The sequence below is a fragment of the Asterias rubens genome, chromosome 11 (genome assembly GCF_902459465.1).
Source record: "Asterias rubens chromosome 11, eAstRub1.3, whole genome shotgun sequence".
NCBI lineage: Eukaryota > Metazoa > Echinodermata > Asteroidea > Forcipulatida > Asteriidae > Asterias > Asterias rubens.
The window spans coordinates 12,403,252-12,426,993 of NC_047072.1; the positions used below are offsets into that span (position 1 = coordinate 12,403,252).

Here is a 23,742-nt window from a genome sequence, read left to right on the forward strand (position 1 = left end):
TTGTAACCTGCCATCGTTTGTCATCAAAGATGCCGGCTAAAGCAAGGGATCTATACCAAATAATGTTTAGAAGTTATATGACCAATTAATACTAGTACTTACCAGATCTCTGTGTAGTACCCAATTTGAATGTAGATAGTGAATTCCATCGAGGATTTGGAATAGCAAAGACTTAACCATAGTTGGCGGTACAGACGGCGGTCCCTTCTTACTGGCTTTATTCGCTCGATGATGTTTTATGATGTGCTGTGAATCAGTAATGTAAGTAAATATCATAAAAATTGTTTTTCTATATTTCACAATATTTTCAAAATCAATGTGTCAGTGCAAATATGGCATAGCTCCTAAGATGGGTTTCTCTCTTACAATAGACTTGATGCATACACAAAACAAGTACATGCCAAGATATGTAACTTTTGCACTGACTGACGAAATAATAATAATAATAATAACATCAAAGTCTTATGTAGCGCACGTATCTACCAAACAAGGTACTCAAGGCGCTGAGTATATATACAAACTTTCAGAAAGATAGGTTATTGCAGTGATGGATTCTGAGACCCAATTATGGGTGCGTTCGTTTAGCTTCCCCGGGTTGACCCTGGTGTGTGGCGGTTTTTTTTTCCCAGGACGAACGTGTGCAGATAATAACCCACGTTCGTCCCGGGAAAAAAAACGCCACACACCAGGTCGACCCAGGGAAGCTAAACGAACGTACCCATTGTAGCACTTATAAGGGTTTACAAGGTGCTACAACCAGGAACACCGGGGCGATCTCGGGGCGAAATGCGTATTTGGGCAACATGGGCCATTGCTCCATGTAATTCAAGCCCTGACATACATGTACTTGTTATATAAAGAATCGAGAGTTACTACAAAAGATGACTTCAAAAAAGTTTGGGTGACGTTTGCGGCAGCACCATGTAGAGTTGGTTCTGAGAAGAAACGGTGGTTGATAACTCTTTTCCAGAAGACGATCAGAGTATACGGATCGAAACTGTTGCCTGTTGATCCATTTGTAGTGAAAGTTAAGTGTCGTGGCCGAGCGGTTAAGAGCACCAAATTCAAACTCTGGTGTTTCTGATCAGCAGAGTGCAAGACACTTAACCATTGCTTCGTCCTTCGGATGGGACAGAAAGCCATTGGTCCCATGTGTTGTGTAACGCATGTAAAAGAACACAGTACACTTATCCAAAAGAGAAGGGGGTACGCCCGGTGTTCCTGGATGTGGCTTCTGTATGCGCGCGCCTTAACACCTTGTAAACCCCTTATAAGGTGCTACATAATTGGGTCTCAGAATTCATCTCTGCCATTACCTATCTTTCTAAAAGTTTGTACATACTTGAGTACATTGTTTGGTAAATACATGTACATGCGCTTTATAAGACTTTGATATTTTTATTTATATTTTATTGGAGTTCTTACCCAGAGATCATGCTCGGAGAACTCAAAGAGTAGCCAGACCTTCCTGTCGGAGTGGGAGAGGAACACCTTGCGTAGACTGATCACATTGGGATGTTTCAACTCTCTCAATAACTGCGGACAAAGAAGAAAAACCTAAACATAACAAGAATAATACATTTGAAAGCTTTGTGGTCTCTCAAAATTCTACATTTTTAACAAGGTACTTGATTATAATAGCTTTGTTCTTTGGATGGGACATTATTATTATTCTTTATTTGGCAATTAAACAATTACAAGCAGACAGTATGATGAATATATAAATACAAGAGTAAATACACAGAAAGGTCACAGAAAATTCCAAAACAACTGTAATGTGATGGCCAGGATCAACAAAAGTATAATAAAACACTGTAGCTCGAAAGCCTGTTGATCCTTATGTTAAGCGGTAGGTCCTGTGTATTTCCATTTGTAGTGAAAGTTAAATATTCCGAAACACGTATCATGGAAAAGTAGGGGTTAACCCTAGTGCTTCCGGTTCACATACATGTAGCAATCAACCTTGTTTACAGGTTTCCTCAGGCTTGCGAGCTGTGGTGGTTACATTAAAGGCAGTGGACACTATTGGTAATTACTCAAAATAATTATTAGCATAAAACCTTACTTGGTAACGAGTAATGGGGAGCGGTTGATAGTATAAAACATTGTGAGAAACCAGCTCCCTCTGAAGTAGCGTAGTTTTCGAGAAAGAAGTAATTTTCAACGAATTTGATTTAAGAGCTCAGAGTTTGATTTTGTGTGACAAGGGTGTTTTTTCTTTTTATTAATATATCGCAACTTCGACGACTAATTGAGCTCAAATTTTCACAGGTTTGTTATTTTATGCAGATGTTGACATACACCAAGTAAGTAGACCGATTTTGACAATTACCAATAGTGGCTAGTAACCCCAGTGTTTCTGGTTCACATACATGTAGCAATCAACCTTGTTTACAGGTTTTCTCAGGCTTGCGAGCTGTGGTGGTTGATACATTAACTTATGAAATGTCCATCATGTCTCTAGTTTCACTAACAGAAATAAAGCCCTCTCTATATTATAAAAAGATAAGTGTAATGGGCACGATTTCACACAGAGCTCAGACTGTTGCACATACAAAGGGCGATGACGATCCAGTGTAAACTAAAATTTAGTAAGTTAAATCCAGCACTTTAAAACTTTATTGAAATGTTTTATTTAATGGTTTGAAGTATGTTGGTGATGCATGCTGCACAAAAGGCCTGTTTTGTTAACTTTTTATTTTGAGAGGGTAAGGCCATTTTCCATTTGCAAACGCCACTGCAATTAAGGAACAGTCTACAGGGAAGCTTTTAAAGGTCGTGGACACTATTGGTAATTATCAAAGACTAGCCTCCACAGTTGGTGTATTTCATCATATATGCATAAAATAATGAACCTGTGAAAATTTGAGCTCAATCGGTCATCGAACTTGCGAGATATGAATGAAAGAAAAAACACCCTTGTCACACAAAGGTGTGTGCGTTTAGATGGTTGATTTCGAGACCTCAAGTTCTAAATCTGAGGTCTCGAAATCAAATTCGTGGAAAATTACTTCTTTCTCGAAAACTACGGCACTTCAGAGGGTGCCGTTTCTCACAATGTTTTATACCATCAACCTCTCCCTATTACGCGTTACCAAGAAAAGTTTTATGCGAATAACTATTTTGAGTAACTACCAATAGTGTCCACTGCCTTTAAGGGGCATTGCTGTACTTAATTACTTATTTTTCACACCGTGCAAAGCTTCAAATAATAAGACCTCACTCTTTGAAAACTTACAGCCACTTCCCTACATGCGGACATAGATATTCCGGTTCCTTCGATCTGTTTCAGAGCGTACTCCTTCTTGGGGTTGCCTTTCTTGGTGGTCGCTTTGTAGACGTGTCCGTACGTTCCTCGGCCCACCTTGCATCCCTCGTAGTCGAACAGGTCTTCAACCTTCTCCCTCACGTTTGCTGTACGTGTCTTGAATTCAAAGTCCATATTGGCAGACGGCTAATGAATCATGGATAAACTGTGGAGTAAACAAGATGGGAAAGAACGATAAATGAAGGCCTTTTCAAACTGTCACACCGAGGTTGAGAAAGAAACTTTATCCTGACAAAAATAACGAATGCAAACCCAAGGTCACTCTCTTTAAAGGCACTGGACACTATTGGTAATTGTTAAAAAGTTCTCACTTGGTGTATCTCAACATATGCACAAAATAACAAACCTTTGAAAATTTGAACTCAATTGGTCGACGAAGTTGCGAGATAATAATGAAAGAAAAAACACCCTTGTCACAAGAAGTTATGTGCTTTCAGATGCTTGATTTCGGGACCTCAAAATCTAATTCTGAGGTCTCGGAATTAAATTTGTGGAAAATTACCTCTTTCTCAAAAACTACGTTACTTCAGAGGGAGCCGTTTCTCACAATGTTTTATACCATCAACAGCTCTCCATAGCTTGTTACCAAGTAAGTTTTTATGCTATGACAACAATTATTTTGAGTAATTACCAAAAGTGTCCAGTGCCTTTAAAAACAGTGTTGTTTTCCCACACGTTGTCCGTCCTAGAATTAAAAAAAAACACTTGACCCGTGCTTTGTGTACAAAACATATGGACACACGTCTAGACGCGTGTCCATATGTTTTTGTACGTAAAGCACGGATCGAGTGTTTTTTTATTCTAAGACAAACGTGTGTAGATAATTCCCCGCGTTTGACCTGGTAAAAAAATAATATGCGCACGCTTGTCACGTGTCGTGACTTCGCGATGCGTTCGGGGACAATCAGCATTTGTAGTGTAGTGGTAAAACGGAGTATTTGGGGACTGAATTACGGTAAGAATTTATAACGTTTAAAATTTGTTTAAATTGCGGAGTGGGTTCTCTGGTCGCCCCCTCATACACTGAGATATCAAAGGACATATATAGAGCCTAATTTTCGCGAAATTAAAATTAAAATAAAGAGAGATTTCCTATTCCAAAATTCATTGAACAATGACAACCTAATGATTGAACCATGATCGTTTAACGCGCAAGAGATATAAACTAGGTTACATGAGACGATAGCCGGACGAAACCGAAATAGTTCTAGAACTAGGAGTACATGTACCTGCAACGGAGACACTATCCCTATCGTATGCTGGTCAGGTACATGTAATGTATGCTATGTGCTAGTGCTACGCGTATTGTACAGTAGCCGCGGCTACTGTTAACTGTACAATACAATAGCTAGGATTTTTATGGACTTCTGACTTCTGTTTACCACAACACCAGGGGAGAACTATTGGATACTGGATACGGAAACTTTGCCTACGTATAATTAAATAAAATTGTCCAAAGATCTGACCAATACATACAATTAGGAATACTTACAAAACCCTGCAAACTGCTTTAACTAGCGAGCTGGATGAGCGACGAACAATAAAAAAAATAATACACAACTCAGTCGAAGCTATTACTTTATAGGGCGCCCTCAATTGACAAAACACGAATAGTCGCTCCCCTGTTTTTGTGTGAATGCGTGACGCACCTAGCCCGCCAATCAGTATCGACCATTGGTCCTAATAATTATATTCAATCTCGGCTATTACCTATTACCCGTTCAGATAAAACGATCCATTTGTTTATTTATTCGCTAACCCTCGATGATTTGATTCTGACAGCTCATTTTCAAGTATCCACCCACTGTGTTTGAGTTGGCCGAAGTAGGCATAGAGCAGCAAGCATGGGGAGAGCCGGTCGATGGGAAGCGTTTCCAAACCAGTATAATGGGGCTAGACATGTCGAGGAGTCTACAATTTCCTGTATGTGCCATGCTAAAAGGGTTTTTTTCCGGCAAGTCTGATATGTCGACCTCGGTATGGTTTAACCAGGACGAAAACGTAGAACATGATTGATCATAAGCCGTCTTTTGCTCACATGCAATTGTTTTATCTTGTAATTAAATAAATTCAGCTTGCTTTTATCAATTAGAGGAGGTAATTAATCAAGTTCCTAGTATTTGTTCATTGGCTTATTCCTCCATGATTGGTTCAAACGAAATTCACGTGGCATTGATACCACTGTTTGATAGACATTGTAGGCCTGCCTGTGTCTGCATCAATTTGACAACGTTGTCCATGCAGGTCTAGCTCTGGGCCTCGGGCTCCCTCAGCAAACACATTACAATGTTAGACCAGTATCTAACATTGTGTTACCTAAAAGTATACGAACCTGTAAATATTAGGTTCAAAAGGTCCAGAGTGTCGAAACAGAGTAAAAATAGACACATGGAACCATTGGAACATAATTATATAATTATTTATTTTCCTCTATATTATTTGAACTACTATAAAAATCGTGTATCTTAATATAAACTACTCGACTCAACCTAAAAGAACGGTAAAACAAGTTGGAAGGGAAAACAGACGGCCAGTGTTTCTACCAATTTGAATAAAAGATTAACTGTCAGGTCTACTACAACTTCCTACTAAAAAAAACATAAACATAAACGAATGTGTACGTGTTTTCAACAAACAGGGAGACTTGCAAAAATTCCTTAGAAAAACTAATTTTCCAGGATATAATCCAGGGAGTTGCGGAGACACCGAGAATGCCCTTCAAAAAACTGTCTATGACTTGTGGTGGTTCTGAACCAAAGACGCGTATTGTCACCTCTTGGGCGGTTAACCACCACCACGGTGCACCGGTTCGCTTCAGAACAAGCGCACAAACTCGCAGCGAGAGTTTTGAGCACAGTGTATCCGCAAACCTCACTTGATAGTCTTCATTATTGTACCATGCAAAGTTACAAAATCTTACTTTCATTTGGGTGCGTTCGATTAGCTTCCCCATCTGTATTGACCCCGCGATGCTCACTCGTCGGGTGAGCCCCTGGCAAAAGCTAATCGAACGATCACACTTGCCCTCTCGTGGTGAGTGGTGACGTCTTGCACCTCGAGCCAGCGGCCCCAAGTTACCCGTTCCACAAATACTGGGGGCTGACCCGGGTGAGCCCCTGGAATGACGTCAAAGCTATTCGAACGCACCGGAGGCAGACGGGATCGACACGGGGAAACTAATCGAACGCACCCCTCATCTTCTGTTTTATTGACAGACCCTGGGTGGCACTTGTTATAGCAGCATTGTTTATTATACTCTAGTTTGCATTAAAATACTACAATGAAGAACAAATAATGGAAAGTAGATATAGGTAAATAATGAGTAAAAGATCTACGAAACAAACTATGAGCGCCCTGGACTGCTTTGTTGGGATACCAGTTATCCTTCACCAGTAGATAACATTGATGACAATGCTTGCTCCGAAAACTATAACGGCGAGTACCAGTGTCACTATCCGCCATGTTTTCTTCTCATGCAGTGACGCAACCAGGTCTGGCACCTCGGCGTCTTTTGCTTCGGATGAGTAACCACAACACCAGTAGACACCTCTTCGCCATAGGGGTAACTGAAGATCTGCAGGAAGGGGAAGGGGTTGAAGATGATTATTGTTTAAATATTTTTTTTTTGCAAGGATTTATGATTACTTTTAACAAATGATTATCATTCTTTAATTAATACATGCTTGCATGGAAGAAAGATTTGATTACTGTCTTAATATTTAAGGTACAGTGGGAACAAATATTAAGATAACAATATAACTTCCTTCCATATCAAGCATGTATTACAAACAATGGTAACGTAATCATCAGGAAAAGTTTTACCTAAACTGTAATTCGGTTTATGGATAGACAACGGATAGACATTTCTCGTTGATTTATTGTTGTTTTGAAAAGATACATGGGTGGAGTAACACCTAATCGACTTCGCTCATCAGCGTTTTGTTGCGTTTTAATTTACCTTCCGTTTTCTCCGTGTTTCCAAAGTCTTCTGCATTTTTGCTCTTCTTCATTTCCAGGGAAACATTATCAGTGACTTCCTCGTCTTCATCTGCAAGTTTTGTACCTTTCTTGTAGATGTTCCTCTTCCCTCGGGTGGCATAGGTCATGCCCAACACCTAAAACATTCCAAAGAGTATTGAAAACAGAATAACAATTATTTCTCAGATTCCTTAGAAGGTACTTGCAGAAACGGAAAATAAATACATTATTTTACATATATACAGATTTGGCTTCAGGCTTCGTTCTCTCATCTGAAGCCGTAAGCACATACTCAACCACGCGCATGCACAGTTGTCAACACAACCACGTGCCAAGTTAGCCCGAGCCGAATCTGGGGCCGAAGCCGTGGTTTCGAAAAGGGCCATATAATTATCCCAAAACTGGCCGTCCCTCAAACAGACATGCGCTTATCCATCCCTTATGGCAACACTGAAATAAATGTATTGAAATCAAATCAACTTACATGTTCCGGTGGCAACTCCTTGGTCAGGAGACTAACAACAACAGTGACGGACATAGACACAGCTCCCACAATGCAGTTGTAGTACAGGAAGTGGATGTTCGCAACGAATGCTGGCCTGGTGTCGTCTAAAACACCACAAGCAGGAGCGGGGTAAATGATATCCAATACCATTCGCAGTATTCCTAGTAGGATACCACAGACAAGACCCCAAAATGCTCCCTGGGGAAAAAACACAAACCAAAAGACGAAGTGAGGAAAAAGTTTGTAATGCTACTGTTTTTCTACAAGAAAAACGCAAACACCTTTTAAAATGAAATTTTCACATACTAGTTTTATTGCATACATCTATATTTATGAATAGAATTAAAACAATAACCGCTCCCAAACAACTAAAAGTACACATTGCCTTTAAATTGCAATCGTCTTCAAGTTTTGTCAAATAATTGACATGTGCAGTTACAAAATTTAGTATAAATACCAACAATTTAACAAAAATCTCAGCTTTAGAAACTGCTACCTTTTCGTTGATTCTTCCCCACGCTATGCCCATGACGAAACACGTGAAGACAGGAGGAGCAAAGTATGATTGCAGAGACTGGATGTAGATGAAGAGCTGTCCACCCTGGGCCGCCTGAACCACTGGTATCCACACGATGCTGATACCAAGCAAGACTACGATGAATAACCTACATGTAATAATGGGAGGACAGAGCATGTGATTCTTGTAGGACAATGGGTTGAACTCACAGAAGTAAAAACAAACTCCAGTTTTTATTATTGCGTCCGTTTGATAAAAGCTTCCTCGTGTGAGCAGGGGATTTACACTCGAGAAGAGCTGTCCACCCTGGGCCGCATGAACTACTGGTATCCACACGATGCTGATACCAAGCAATAATACTATAAATAACCTACAAATGAGAGGGCCAGTAAACATGTGAATCTTCTAGAAAAAAAGTGGGTTGAAATTACAAAGGACAAACTTGCAGTGTGATGTGTGCGTCATTAACTTGTCGGTCGCGCCACGAACTGATGTACGATGCCCAACGGCAAAACTTTAAATAATCGTTTTGCAAATACAGGACATTAGAAAACTCTATGCCCATGACGTCATGAGGTCAAATAAAGGTTGTGCGTTTGGACAATCCTGGGCGCCGTACGTGTGCGTTTCCTTTGCTTTACTAACATTAATTTTTACCTCGAAGCGGCTTGATGACGTCACACATAAGGTATAAATTGTCATTAAATTCGTGTCATCTCACCTTCCCACAATCATCAATTCCCAGTTATGAGCCCGTGGTCGTATGCGGCGCCAGATATCCATAGTGAAGATTGTACTACCACTGTTAAAGATGGACGTCAGTGAACTCATCAGGGCAGACATCATCACGGCAACCATTAAACCACGAAGACCTGATGAAAACATCATTCATTCATGATAACACTATACTTAGGCTTTTAAACATAATACAGTATTATGATGGACGGAGAATAGTTATGCTGTATACGCGTTGCCTGCACGTATTGCAAAATTATTGTACGGACATTCATAGTATAGTGCGCCACCAAGCGTTGGCGTTGGTCGAGGTAACATTAACGAAAACAGTTGATTAAGAGTTGGGCGTCGACTTTCCCATGATCCATGTAAACAAAATGACCTCAATAAAAAAAACTATTGGTGGTGCACTATATTGTGATTTGCTCGTTATTGAGCTTCAAAGAAATTAATAGCATAAATCCTGAAAAAACGTTAGCAACTCACAGTAAGAAAACAAACATTTTCGGAGAAACACTGGTACAAGTTTGCAGGGGTCTGGTTTAACACATCTCACGATGACAGTTTTTATACTTGTGTACAACCTACAAGTAATCTTTGTGTATATCTAAATATTTAAAATCAATAAATAAATAAAGAAGCATACACACATTCTGACAGCCTGCAAAAGGGGTTACAGAAATGAATTTTAAAGGCAGCGGACACTATTGGTAATTACTCAAAATAATTATTGGCATAAAACCTTTCTTGGTGACGAGTAATGGGGAGAGGTTGATGGTATAAAACGTTGTGAGAAACGGCTCCCTCTGAAGTGCCATAGTTATCGAGAAAGAAGTAATTTTCCACGAATTTGATTTCGGGACCTCACATTTAGAACTTGAGGTCTCAAAATCAACTATCTAAACGCACACAACTTTCTGTGACAAGGGTTAATTTTTTCTTTCATTATTATCTCGCAACTTCGATGACCGATTGAGCTCAAATTTTCACAGGTTTGTTATTTTATGCATATGTTGAGATATACCAACTGTGAAGGCTAGTCTTTGACACTAATACCAATAGTGTCCACTGCCTTTAAGAACAAAATTTGGCATTCTCGTGCTACTCCTACCTGTTGGTAAGAGTTCGAGGACGAGTTTAGGGTAAGCGATGTTAGAACAACCCACTTCAGAACCACAAGCGGCTAAACAGCTTTCTGCACCAATACACGCTACTTCATCTGGAAGAAAAATATTGTTGCTATTTGTTATTTTATTACAAAATAAATGCCATTCAAATAAATACGTGGCGCAAAATTGAAGGTTGCGTATCTGGATCAAAAGTAGGGTCTAGGCCTATTCTTTATGGTTGGGTTGCCTATAATTGCTTTGTGTGACATGGGTCTTACATGACCTCGTTACCCTTTCATTGGATTGATTGTTGGGGGTTTTGTTGCTGGTATTGTGGTGTCTGGTTGTTTGTTTATTTTTTCTTTGCAAATTGTTTATTTCCTGTCTTGTTTTTGTGTACAAATCGTTACTATTATAGGCATTTGTCCCAAAATTATTGTTACCACATCTCACACGTTTGTTGCATAAGATTGTTTTTGTTTGTTTGTTTGTTTGTTTGTTTGTTTGTTTGTTTGATGTTGTTGCTGTTGTTGTTTTTGTTGTTGCTGCCAATACCTTTAAACAGAACCCGAGCAATCATGCCTGGGATGACGATCATGAACATCGGTAGCAGTTTCAGGAAGCCTGCCAGAATGGTGGCGCCCTTCACGTGGCTCATATTCTTCGCGGCTAGCGCTCGTTGTACAATCACCTGATGATTGGTGGCGGGAAAGGGTATTTAAGAAAGTAAACGAGTATACCAAGCGCACTTTCTGAAATACAGACTCATGGCGCAAGATGGTAAAATAATATGTACAATGATTAAACACTGTGAAAGAAAACTCAATGCTAAGAAACTAGAGTAGCTTGTGTATAGAGATAATTGTCTTGACTTCTGTTTTGTAAGTTTCCAGAGAAACAATGTTCTGGGCCCAATTTTATAGAGCCGCTTAGTGGCCGATTGTGTGCTAACTGTGCGATTTCCATTTCATAGCGCTTCTAACCGTAAGCACACGAAAAGCAAGCTAACCCTCCAGTGCTTACCGCACGAAAATAAATGAAGTCAAAATGGAAATCCATGGTAAAACGCGCAATAATGGCCGCCCGTGAAATACGCTTGTACCTTAGCAATTTTTTTCTGCTACAGTAAGCGAAAATTTGCTTACCGTTAAGCAGTGCAATGAAATTGGGCCCTGGATGGAATTTTGTAGTTTCAGAGATGATGTCTAGTAAGTAAGTCTGGTCAGGAGCAAGAAGGAAGCGAGTAGTTGCAGCATAAACAAAATCATTATGGATGGTGTGATCCATGTTGGGTAACCAGACGTCGGACACATGCATGTGGGTATACAAATCTGTTTCAAATCAAAATTGGAATGTGTTCCGAATTCGGCGAGTTTTGTAAAATACATTTTGTAAACAAGTAAACATTTTATACAATTTCTTTTTGTTGTGTTTTTTTTCGTATGTGATTGTCTACACACGTTATCTTACTTACCCCATACAGTATTTATATATATTAACGCGTTGTATTTTGACAAACCACTTCCAACATTCTCGTAATGAAAATGTTAAACATTCCATTTGTTAAAACATTTTTGGGTCAACAAATAATGATTGACTTGTACCTGGTCTGAACACCAATACCAGACGCCAATGAAGGTGATGCCGATTACAGCTCCTGGCCACGGCTGGTCCGAATTCAGAGGATCTCTCATTATGTTAAAGGCGTCCGGTCGAGGATAAGCGCAAGTCAAATTGAGGAGGCCCTCTGTCGTGTCAGTTGGGATAGCCTGAAAGTACTTAATTTGCAGTTCTTCCATGCCGCCAACCTCGATGTAACCTGTAAAAAAAAATGCAGGTGTTAAAAGTGACTTTTTCCCAATACAAGTACTTATGAAAATTCACGTTACAAATTTCCGACAAACAAAATGTAATGGCAGTATACCGTTTGATTTTTTAACCCTTTGATTGTTTTAATCCTTTAAAAAATGAAGATATTAGACAATAAAACTAAACATGTGAAAATTCTGGAGTAGTTGTTCAACTTTTTATTTAGAATCCCTTTCTTTAAGACAACATTTCTTTGAAGGAATTCGTTTTTGAAAATGTACAGTTATAATTTATCAACAGCGTCAGTGCTTCCCAATGAGTAAACGGCCAAAGGTATGACTTCCCTTTGAGCATCACATGGCTGCAGGATTTTGTTGTCCTATGTTCAGAGGTCAGTGTGATATTGCTTCAAATTAGAAAAGGAATTACTTTAAATAATGGCTGTACGACCGATAATTTTTAACAAGGATTAAGACTTACTGATGACCATTAGCACTACGCCCCCAACGACCATGATGAAAGATTGCAATGCGTCTGTGTAGATCACGGCAGCCAGTCCACCTAGACAAATAATACAATAATAAAAACAGAATAATGACTTTCAAATATTCATATTGTATTCATATTTAATGTGTTTCAGAGCAGGCAGTAGGCCCACTTGTTAATAATAATGCAAGTGATGTATAAAGCTTTGCATAGTGTGGATCAACTATTACTCGTAAGCAATTGTGAGTACAGCCATTGCTAAAAATTACCACTTGTTGGAGGAGAAATAACCTTTAAGCAGGATGCTAAGCAAATTATCTTCACGGTTAGCAAAATAATGTTCTTTTCGTAGGCCTAAACCTATTATTACGTAACTAACCAAAAATAGGATAACAATAATTGGACCGGGAATATACCTGCTATTGTGTAGATGGCAGTCACCACCAACAGTACAATAATGGATGTATAGAGGTTCCAGTTGAAGGCCAACTGAATGAAGATCGCACCAGCAAAAATATCAACCTGTTAAGAAAACAACATGACTACAAAGATAGGAAGCGTATAATATATACTTTCTTGCCAACATAGTTGCCAAAGGAAACACCCAAACACTATTACAACATTGCAAAACAATTAATTGCTTAAAAAAACCATAAGATCAAGCCGGCTTGAAACAAGAACATGAACAACATGACCAGTTCGCCACCATAGTTGCCAAAGGAAACACCCAAACACTATTACAACATTGCAAAACAATAACTGCTTTAAAAAACACAAGATCAAGCCGGCTTGAAACATGAACATTTAGGACGCACTTTAAAGGCCAGTTAAAGTATCCTTTGGTTTGTGGAACCGTTCGATTGTTTTAATCCTAGATAAATAAATGTATTTGTGTGTAATAAAATTACCCTGTGAAACAATTTTATTTTAAAAGTGGGTCCGTTTTTGGAGATACTGCCGAGATGACTATACACAACCTGTGAAAAGTTGTAATTCAAATTGCTGGGACATTATGAACAACTGGTCTTTTGAAATAAACTAAATTTCTTCGAAGAAAAATGTTTTCTCACAATGCTTTGCACTACAAAACGTTGCTGTAGGCTTCTAACCAAAGATGCGTATTTCCATTTTTTAAGAGTTGATTGCTAAACGTAAAAGGAATACAATAATTGTTATTACCCCCCCCCGCATATCTATTGTCTTCCAGTTGCGTTGTAGCAGTGTACCATAGTATAGAAGCAGACCTCCACGAACACATTAACTAATAGCTATAACCATGGCAATCTTCAAAACGAGATTTACCGAGATCTTGGTGAAGATGTAGAGAAAGAGCGAGAAGACCGCTAACAGGATACGTAGACGCTGCCCTCCGTAGCGCTTGCGCAGATACTCCGGCATTGTATAAACCTGCAAACAATATTATTATATAAAAAAACATCAATGGTTCTGGATTGTTGCTCTATTCGAGTAACGCTCCCAAAAAATGTTAATCAAAATTTAATTGATTTGATTTTAAATTAGTTGTCCTCCATTAGGCATATTACGTGTAAAACCAAGTGACAATACTGGCACTGGTCTTTGACAATCACCAACAGTGTCCAGTGCCTTTAAGCAGATCTATGAAATTGGGCCCAGGAAACTTGGGTTAGCATTATGATGCATTTTTATCAACTCACCCCAGCTGACAAGTAGACCGGGACAAAAATCCATCCGAGAGCGATCAAACACCAAACAGCCTACAAGGGAGTGGAAAACAAGTATATCAATCAGTCAGGCACTCTAACAACTTCCCGGTCAGAATTTACCAGGATTTCGGTTGGCGTGGGGCCTGACCCATATCTGAGTAAATAACCCGGGCCCAATTTCATAGAGCTGCTAAACACAAAAATTTGCTTAGCATGAAATTTCTGCCTTGATGAAAACAGGATTACCAGCCAAATTTCCACATGATTTTCAAGATGAGTAAACAACAGCTAAATACCAGTAACAAGCAATATGCAACAGATGGAAATTTGGTTGGTAATCCTGTTTTTATCGAAGGAAGAAATTTCATGCTAAGCAAATTTTTGTGTTAGCAGCTCTATGAAATTGGGCCCCGATATCATGTGTTATATGAATCCCAAAATGGGTAATATTGGCGCATAATCCATGTTAAATAATATTTTAACCAGTTTCTAGTTAAGCCTGACCCAGAAAGTGGTCAGGCACATGATTGACCTATACTTTGCAAATACTGGACCGCGAGTCCAGCCGTGGAATGGCGTGTAAGCTTGTTTTTTGGCACTAAACTAGCTGGCCCAGCATGCACCTCAGGTCATGGAAAGCCCCTTAGTCCTTATGGCTAGCAAGCGCGTATTAATTTTGCGAAGCGGCCTATTGAAAAAAATATACTTTTGGTGTGACTGTCAATGTTTGAGATGCCAAGGGTTTTCTGTATGTGACCAATGTTGCGATTTGACATTGTTTTTCGTATTTCTTTTTTTTTTTTTTTTTGGGGGGGGGGGGGTTCTACAATAATAAAGTACAACGGCCCCCTACCATGATCTCAAAAAGTCCAACTGCGAGACCAGCGGCGGCACCGGTCCCTGCCAAACCGATGAAATGACCCGTGCCGATATTGCTGGCAAACAGGGAAGCGCCGACCTGTATAAAGAGAGAAATTGAAGAGGAGAGATACCGGTCCCGTTACAGACTATCTGCTAGAAAATCTGACTCAGTTATGTGTTTAAATATTCACTTCATCGATGTAAACCTTATTGATATCTGCTTAGATTTCCTTTGAGTGTCTCAGGTGATAGGCCAGGTGGTATTTATTTCAAGAAGTCCCTATTACAACCGACTTGAAGTGTTCATCTTTCGGGTAGAAGACAAAGCATGAACAATCTATGGGGGAGGTTGTTAAAAAAGGACACGATCGGAGAGCTGTAATACTAATGACAATATCTGGCGATGTCGAGTAATTACAAAGTGTAATCAATGGCTGTAGCCAGATTGGCGTTGATCCCCTTGTTGGATTTTGCCGAGTTCCCTTGATGGGAAGATCATCTAAACAAACAAACTATGTTGTTTTGAAGAGGAAGAGCTGGCAGTGGTTTACAACAGATTGTCGAGACAGATAAGAGCAATTACATGCCGATTAAAAGATTGCAGGCGCAATCTGCCTCAATTTACTTAAAGGCCAATCAAGGGTTTACATTGCGAAAAGGCACTGAGGCGCGAGATTTGATTGAGCAAGATAGTGGCTCTGTGTGTGTACAACACCATAAGGGAACTGCTTCGGACTGTCTACCTCCATGGACTGATTAAGGGTTGATAAATGCTTTCATATGGGATTTGGAAGCCCAAAACACTAACTGGAAATTTGGGATGATTGTGTATGACAATAGAGGGACACAAGAGGGACACAAGAGGGGTGGGAATTACTGTTTACAATACATGTACAGTGTAACATTGGGTAATGGGTTAACCATGTGATCATTAAGCAAGGTATGACCTAGACAAAACTACAAGGAGAAAAATGGCAGCCATAAGTGGACAAAATGTTTTTCAATCTTGTTGTGGTAGTAGGATACATGCCATACCCTCATCTTTTATCTCTGAAAGCATGATGCCGGCTTGTTTTATTAAACAATAAAATCCTACCAGGTAACAACATTTATGACATACCACACATGGTAGACTTGACTCAAGTCCCAATCCCGTGCCATCCCCAGGAAACTACTGTTTTGTGATGCTCTGCATTCCAAGACCTGTTCCGCATTCTCGGGACCACAATTTTGACGGCGAGCGCGCACTGTACTGTATGCTACGGGTTGTTTCATAGTAAGTTGAGGTAATAGCTTAGGGACCTCTCACACGAGAATGTGACTTGAATCAAGTCTACACTATAAATAATAATAATAAGACTTGTAATGCGCACATATCCACCCTTCTGGGTGTTCAAGGCGCAGTAAAACCAAAAACAAAACAACAACAAAACACAACACAAAGAAAAACAGACACAACAAGATTAGTCATTGAAAACCTGTGACATAAGATAAGTTTTGAGAAGAGACTTGAATTTTGCGGTACAAACACAAGATCGAAGATTAAGTGGTAGAGTTCCAGATGCGTCGCACTGGAGGAAGGTATAATTATCAATGTGGAAATAGTGTGCTTAAGACGGTGACAAAGTGATTGGTAAATACCCAAAACAATTAACGACCATAAAACAATTGCTCATTGAACAGCACTGCAGCTTTTGATAGCATTATCTAGTTAGAGTAGGATTCCCTTGAAGTAATACTGTTTCGATAATATTTATGACCCTGCCTTCCTATAGACGTTTATGATAGGTATTATTTACTATGAATATTCATAAGCAGTGTATAACTCACCGGCCACCACGACATTGTCTTTCCCGCAAGAAAATACCCCTGAGCATTGGTGCGGTTGGATCGGTACATGGACTGGAAATAAATCATAGAATCATTATCACATACATTAAAGCCATTATACACTTTCGGTACAGAACAAAAAAAAAAGATTTACAAATAATTTACAGGGTTTACAGAAGGTAATGGTGAAAGACTTCTCTTGAAATATTATTCCATGAAATGCTTTACTTTTTGAGAAAACATTAACACAATATCAATTCTCGATATAGCGAGAATTACGGATTTATAGTAAACACATGTCATGACACGGCGAAACGCGCGGAAACAAGAGTGGGTTTTCCCGTTATTTTCTCCCGACTCCGATGACCGATTGAGCCTAAATGTTCACAGGTTTGTTATTTTATTTATAAGTTGTGATACACGAAGTGTGGGACTTGGACAATACTGGTAACCGCAAGTGTATAATGGCTTTAATGAATAAAACAAATAATTTCGAGTCAAGACACCATGATTTATTCAGTTAAGGTCCTGTAGAAAGTGTATATGAATTGCATTTAATTTGTTTACAGTAATGTTCGACTATAGGGTAGGCACACCAAGTTGTATCGGATGATTGGCGGGTCTTCCGAAAGCAGATGAAACATCACAGTTATCCAACAACACTTCTTGTTGTTCTTTGCAAACTAATTTAGGCATATACTTATGGGAAAAAGGATAACATAGTTTTGAAAAACTCTTCATCTGTTTCTGTGGTGACTAGATGCTCCACGTCCAAAAACCCCTGCTAGCAGGGGTTAGGTTAATTTAGGATTAGGGAAATCAAAATACGCACATTTGGGTCTCGGATCATAGGGGTGACGACAAAAATATAATCGTTTCTGCAGCCCGCCATGACGGCTGCTCATCATAGCCGAGTATTTTTTTGTTAACAACTGATATCTTAAAACCATAAAACAATGACTTACCCACAATCCAACGAGTACAACAAAAAAGAAGTACAGCCCAATGATCACATAATCTGCAACGTCTATACGGTTCACAAACTCAGCCATGGTGAGATGTTACTACGATCCAAACACACAAGTTAAAATTAGTATCAAACAGTGCAGAACTGTGTTCTTATCAGAATCTTTTAGTTTTTGAATCAGTCTATTCGTGTCTCTCTGCTCTGTAGATAAAACGAAGCACAGTGTAGACATCAAACAAATCTCTCGTTTTTGTACAGATCTAGTTCTTGAATATTAATCTAGTTCAAATTATTGGCATCGAAACAAAAGTTCCGTTCTTGTTTTTGAAAATTGAATTAGTGTAGTTCAGTAGCCTTGATTCCTTGAAACGCACGGGGTACGTACACATCAAACAAATTGTCGGTTCTTGTACAAAGATGTATATGCACTCCATGTGCAGATTTATAGCTCTTGAATCAGTTGAGCAAAGTATTGTAGAATGTAGACGAAAGCACGCGTAAAGACTTCCAACGAAGAGCACCTTCAGTTCCCACAGTAGTCACTACATTAGTTAATATCAGTTGTATCAGTGGTATTGCAGTTGCGAGGATCATCGAACAATCCTTTCTTTATGCTTCATACGATAGCCTCAGCTAAGTATTGATATAACATTAAAACCATCACCGAAGAGTACCAACGGCCATGAAGGCACACGTATGCCTTCTATAATGATGACAAGTGAAAGTTAATACTTGGTAACTGCTTACTCTATGGTAACTGTTGCTTCTACGTGATGAAGACACAGGTGGTTTGATTCTTACGTGGAGCACACGCGTTTTCTTCTCTGCATTCCACAAGAGTTGAACCGTAAACACAACAGGCTGCTGGGAATCAGCTAACGACAGTTGGTGCAAAAATGCCAATAGTTCCCAGTGCTTATGTCGTACAGATCTGTACAGATACAAATAAGTCCTACTGTAGAATTCTAATTTTACGGAATGTTAAATTCACGGGAATTTCAATAAGCCTTTACTGTGCTGGTTTCGATCCTTGCTTTTTGGAGCTCAACTTTTGGTCTTGCAACATTTGCTGTGCGAGTTTACAACTTAATTACATGTACATGTGGACAAGAAAGCGTGAGCGAGGCCTTGCTATCGTTGTGCATGGGTTTAGGGGGTGGGTCGTGGGAGCGGTGCCCAGGGACCAGGGTTGTGTCACGGCCTGCTGTTACCCTTGGGGTGAAATTCCTGAGGCTTGTGAGGGAACATCTACATCTGTTGGGCGGCAAAAAAGGGCCAAAATCTAAAACCACAATCAAAGAAAAGATTTCACACAAGAAAGACGGAGTCTAAATCAAAGTACAAAAACGCAACCACAATCACGGAAATGTATTATTAAACAAAGAAACCCCCAGAATTAATCTAAAAAGACGAAACAAAAGGGAATTGTGAAGTCTGCCTGAATACCAACAGCTGCTTGCACCACCTCCATGCTTGCACATAACCCCATTGGTGATTATTTTAACAAATAGCTTCCGCTTCTTTCTGGCAATCACGATGAGCAACATCCATATTTTATCAGCAAAGTTATTTTAGTTTTGTCTAAATAATGCAAACCTTCGATTTTTTTTATAAGTACTGCTACATTGCTATAGTTTTAACGGCCACAACTCAGATGAACCTGTTTCAAACCCTCTAATCAACCATAGAGTAAGGACATGATTCGACCATAGAGTAAGGACAGAGTTCGACACTCTATTTGCTGAGATACGTATAATTATGCACTGATAACTCTATTTACGAGTGTACAAAATTAATAACATGTCCAGGAGGTATTTATTTGTATAAAACTGACAAATCAGTCTAGTTTGTTTCCGCTCTAATATTATCTGCAAAATCAAATATAAGACCTACCTTAATGAATGCTTTTTGGTCACGCTTCAGACACTGCTGTCAGTTTCTTCTTTATGTGGAGATGACGTGACAAACCATTGAGCAACAAACACACGTAGGCCTACCAGTGCTACAAGTAACTGCATAGTGTTTACCAATTGGGGCCTTGGCGATTATGGTGACACTCTCCTTTTAAGGAGGAGTGGCAATTACGTACTAGCCTGTAGCTTGCATCCGGGCACCTATTAAGATGTAGACATATGGATCGTTATTTTTGTTTGTAAATGCGTTGTAAAATGGAGAGGGGTTGTAACTGGTAAATATATTTTTGTTTAAGGCCCTTCACGCGCTACGAGCCATCAACATGTCAAACAACAGGGATGCAATTATAGCTCGCACACACCAAATCGCTTGACCTAATGGCACACCTCCATGTCAGCATGGGTTCAAAGTGTCACTTATATCAATCATCATCTGTTATTTTGTTGCCATAATAAATAGATTTTGAGGACTGATTGTTAAAAGACGGTCATAAACATATAGGACTACACACAGTCAAACGACACAAACAGCGACGTGGATGTTTAGTGCATTATATCGTGGAGCAATATTGCTCCGTGATTATACCTTAGAGAAAGGACAACTCTATACACACTGTTGTTTGGTGCAATGAATAAAAACTGGTGCAATTATTCCTTGATCCATGATGCAATCTATATCTTTGCAACTTAGTTGCCTTATGATGATTCAACTCTTCAATGGCCTATATTATGGTTTTACTCCAACAGCAAAAGTATATGCAAAAGTCGCATTGTATTACTCTATATTAGCAAAAGTCATAGGAACGGTACTGAATCAAAAGTACTAGTGTTTTACCGTAAAGCAGCAGCCCTTTTCAGCTTCACTCTATATTAAGCAAAAGTCCCCGGTTTTACTCTAAACGAAAGTCACACGGTTTCCAAAAAGACAAACTGATATGTCTAGACAAACTCATACATTAACCTGTAAGACGTTTGCCACGTCCACAAAACAAAGCAAAGAATGTGCCAAGGTTTAGAGCAACATTAAGTCCCAGTGCTTAAAGGAACACGTTGCCTTGGATCGGTCGAGTTGGTCTTTGAAAAGCGTTTGTAACCGTTTGTTATAAAATGCATATGATTGGAAAGATGTTTTAAAAGTAGAATATAATGATCCACACAAGTATCACTCGAAATTGCGTGGTTTTCCTTTTACCTCGTCTGCTAACACGGTCGGCCATTTATGCGAGTCAAGTTTTTGACTCCCATAAATGGCCGACCGTGTTAGTTTGCAAAGTAAAAGGAAAACCACGCAATTTCGAGGCAAGTTTGTGTGGATCATTGTATTCTACTTTTAAATCATCTTTATAACCATAATGCATTTTGTAACAAACGGTTACAAACGCTTTTCAAAGACCAACTCGACCGATCCAAGGCAACGTGTTCCTTTAAGAAAATAGTTGAGAATAATGGGAAATCTAAACTGTCTGCGAGGGGAATAAAGTCCTATAGTCTTGTTGGGGGTGGGCGGGGGGGGGGGGGTAACGCTTATTGGTCGTTAATGTTTTAACTAATTGGAGGGAATTGAATAAAGACGGCTCCTGCATTTTGGTAGTCTAGACTTGTAGTAGTCTCGCGCCGAGCAGAAGTCTGGCGGCGAGCAGAAGTCTCACGAGACAGTTACGTGAGAGCCGTTTCGCTATCACCGCGACAGACACTTAACGACTTGTCCACAAGTCTAGCATATTCACAGTCTTCTGGTGAGGGAAACTAAAATAAGTTGTCAAGGAAACAAACAAAATATAAATCCCAGCAGTCTTTTTGTTTCGAAAATCAGCCCCCGCATTGACATACTTTATTAATTTGTCAAGTACAGCTTATTTGTTGCCGTTGATTTATATTGCTATAAAATAACTAGTAAGGCCTAATAAAAGAACATTAAGATTGATAGCGAACAAAAAATAATACAATATTTCCACAATAAAATTTGTAAGACCGGATGGATCGTCCACATAAAGCCATTTTTGTTTGGTTAAAAAGAGAACATTTTAATTTATTAATTTAAATATTTACTTTTCAGAAGGTATATATTATTGTAAATCTTATGTATGAATAATGTGACAAGCTTTTTAAAATAAGCAGTGACGTTGAGAAGTAGAGCCCCGTTGGTCGATATTTGACGTTTAGTTAAAGATAGGCTTAATTAAAGGCAGTGGACACTATTGGTAATTACTCAAAATAATTATTAGCTAAAAACCTTTCTTGGTGACGAGTAATGGGAGAGGTTGATGGTATAAAACATTGTGAGAAATGGCTCCCTCTGAAGTGCCATAGTTTTCGAGAAAGAAGTAATTTTCCATGAATTTGATTTCGAGACCTCAAGTTTAGAACTTGAGGTCTCAAAATCAACCATCTAAACGCACACAACTTCTTGTGACAAGGGTGTTTTTTTATTTCATTATTATCTCGCAAGTTCGATGACTGATTGAGCTTAAATTTTCACAGGTTTGTTATTTTATGCATATGTTGAGATACACCAACTGTGAAGGCTAGTCTTTGACAATTACCAATAGTATCCACTGCCTTTAATGGTCTTCAGAACATACAACTCCCATAGATTACTTCTTTAAAGGTAGGTATGGTCATAGATTGGTCAAGTGCCCCCAAAATGAATGACCATACAAACTTACTTGATAAAAAAGCATTGCAACTGTTGTTAAAGCCTATTTTGGTGTAATAATTAGAAGTAACATATGGTTTGATCATCATTTTACCCCAAAATGTTAAAACCTGATATAATTCATGCATGACTGTTTCTCAGATTTCTGATGGTTTCCGTTCGCAAATGCTGCAGCCAGAGATGTGGTTGGTACCCGCTGTTTACTCTCGCTACACGCGGGAAGGATTGTGTGTTATTGTTAAAAACACTGTGGAAGTTTTGTGCCGTTTCCTCAGCTAGACACCGTGTTCAGCTGAAACGTTCACAAACTTTAAAAAGTGACTTTTTTTACTGTTACTTTCTTGATATGGCTTGGTTCAGCACAAGCTTGTTGACCAACGAAAATCTATGACCCTATACCTTTCACAGAGATTGCAACATTGATGCAAGAATTACAACACTATTTTGCCTTTTAAGGGCTCAAATTCTAAAGGGTGAGATTTAATCACAAACCTTTCTTTCCCATCTTTTTAATGAATTTATTTACACACCCTTGATTTACACGTTCTACTCGGACCAACTGGACTACTTTACACATATACCATTTATATTCAAATAATTGACATATGAAATAAAATTCACTTCACCACAAAATTCATAGTCAAGGCTCAACTAAATCGAAAAGGAACATTATATAGCACAAAATATATAAATAAAAAATCAGAGAAATAAGAAACAAAAAGATACAATAAAAGTGCAAAAAAGCAAAACACCAGACAAAAATAGGAATAGTTCCTATTTTTTTAAACCACAAAGTTTACAGGTCCACGATATACCCTTGGCGTAATTCAAAATGTGAAGTCAGATGTTCAGGCGAACTATCTTTGGCAAAAAGTTGAGCGTTGACCTTCAGTGGTGGCATCAATGCAAGGGGGTCTTAATTTGACAAAACCCCCAAACACAGACAAATGGACAAACGGACCTCATACTCTACCTAAGCCTTGTCCAAGGCTTTTTACGCAAGCACCGGCCCGCTCTGACTTCACGAAATGCATAGATACTATACCGCATTGCACACAACAGTACTTAATACCGCGGGGTCGAATCATGGCTTTTGGCCTCGTTTTGTAACCTCGTTGATACCTCGAAAGCCATGCTTCGACCCCGCGGTATTAAGTACTGTTATGTGCCGTGCGGTTTAGTATCTATGCATTTCGTGAAGTCAGAGCGGGCCGGTGCTTGCGTGAAGAGCCTTGGAAAAGGCTATACTCTACCCGATAAAAGACAATTTTTGAAGTCAATGACATTCTCCTTTCAACACCAAAATAACATGTTCATTAAATGACAATTCAATATAAAGAACACTTAAAAAGAAAGTGCAACT

General features: G+C 39.1%; 2 protein-coding genes across 5 annotated transcripts in view; both read right to left on the reverse strand.

The window, feature by feature from the left end:
- Nucleotides 1–4,906, reverse strand: part of LOC117296812 (cyclin-dependent kinase 8-like) — a 31,558-nt gene extending 26,652 nt beyond the window's left edge. For all 3 annotated transcript variants that reach the window (XM_033779877.1, XM_033779876.1, XM_033779875.1), the window contains exons 1-4: nucleotides 4,821–4,906; nucleotides 3,239–3,473; nucleotides 1,426–1,536; nucleotides 103–246 (exon numbers count right to left, since the gene is read on the reverse strand). In XM_033779877.1, the coding sequence (XP_033635768.1) occupies nucleotides 103–246; nucleotides 1,426–1,536; nucleotides 3,239–3,442 (459 nt within the window). In that variant the 5' untranslated portion in view covers nucleotides 3,443–3,473; nucleotides 4,821–4,906. The remainder of the gene's footprint in view (nucleotides 1–102; nucleotides 247–1,425; nucleotides 1,537–3,238; nucleotides 3,474–4,820) is intronic.
- An 853-nt stretch (nucleotides 4,907–5,759) lies between these two features.
- LOC117296333 (sodium/glucose cotransporter 5-like) lies at nucleotides 5,760–19,915 on the reverse strand. Of its 2 annotated transcripts, XM_033779199.1 has the most exons (17): nucleotides 19,704–19,915; nucleotides 18,558–19,064; nucleotides 17,809–17,907; nucleotides 16,844–16,915; nucleotides 15,006–15,110; nucleotides 14,144–14,203; nucleotides 13,770–13,874; nucleotides 12,884–12,989; nucleotides 12,462–12,542; nucleotides 11,777–11,991; nucleotides 10,728–10,863; nucleotides 10,175–10,282; nucleotides 9,050–9,200; nucleotides 8,308–8,476; nucleotides 7,791–8,009; nucleotides 7,287–7,443; nucleotides 5,760–6,902 (listed from the first exon to the last, which is right to left on the reverse strand). In XM_033779199.1, exons 3-17 carry the CDS (start codon nucleotides 17,893–17,895, stop codon nucleotides 6,715–6,717), a joined length of 1,959 nt encoding a protein of 652 aa, XP_033635090.1. In that variant the 5' UTR covers nucleotides 17,896–17,907; nucleotides 18,558–19,064; nucleotides 19,704–19,915; the 3' UTR covers nucleotides 5,760–6,714. The 2 variants fall into 2 exon arrangements, with proteins under 2 accessions (XP_033635090.1, XP_033635089.1); XM_033779198.1 differs by lacking the exon at nucleotides 18,558–19,064.
- Between the last annotated feature and the right edge of the window lie 3,827 nt (nucleotides 19,916–23,742).

Excerpts from the sequence above, each read along its gene's own strand:
- LOC117296333 (XM_033779198.1), bottom strand. The coding sequence starts at position 17,895 with ATGGCTGAGTTTGTGAACCGTATAGACGTTGCAGATTATGTGATCATT. Across the intron at positions 14,204-15,005 it reads TTGGACTTTTTGAGATCATG|GCTGTTTGGTGTTTGATCGC; the intron begins GTAGGGGGCCGT and ends ACTCCCTTGTAG. Across the intron at positions 12,543-12,883 it reads TGCCATCTACACAATAGCAG|GTGGACTGGCTGCCGTGATC; the intron begins GTATATTCCCGG and ends TTATTTGTCTAG.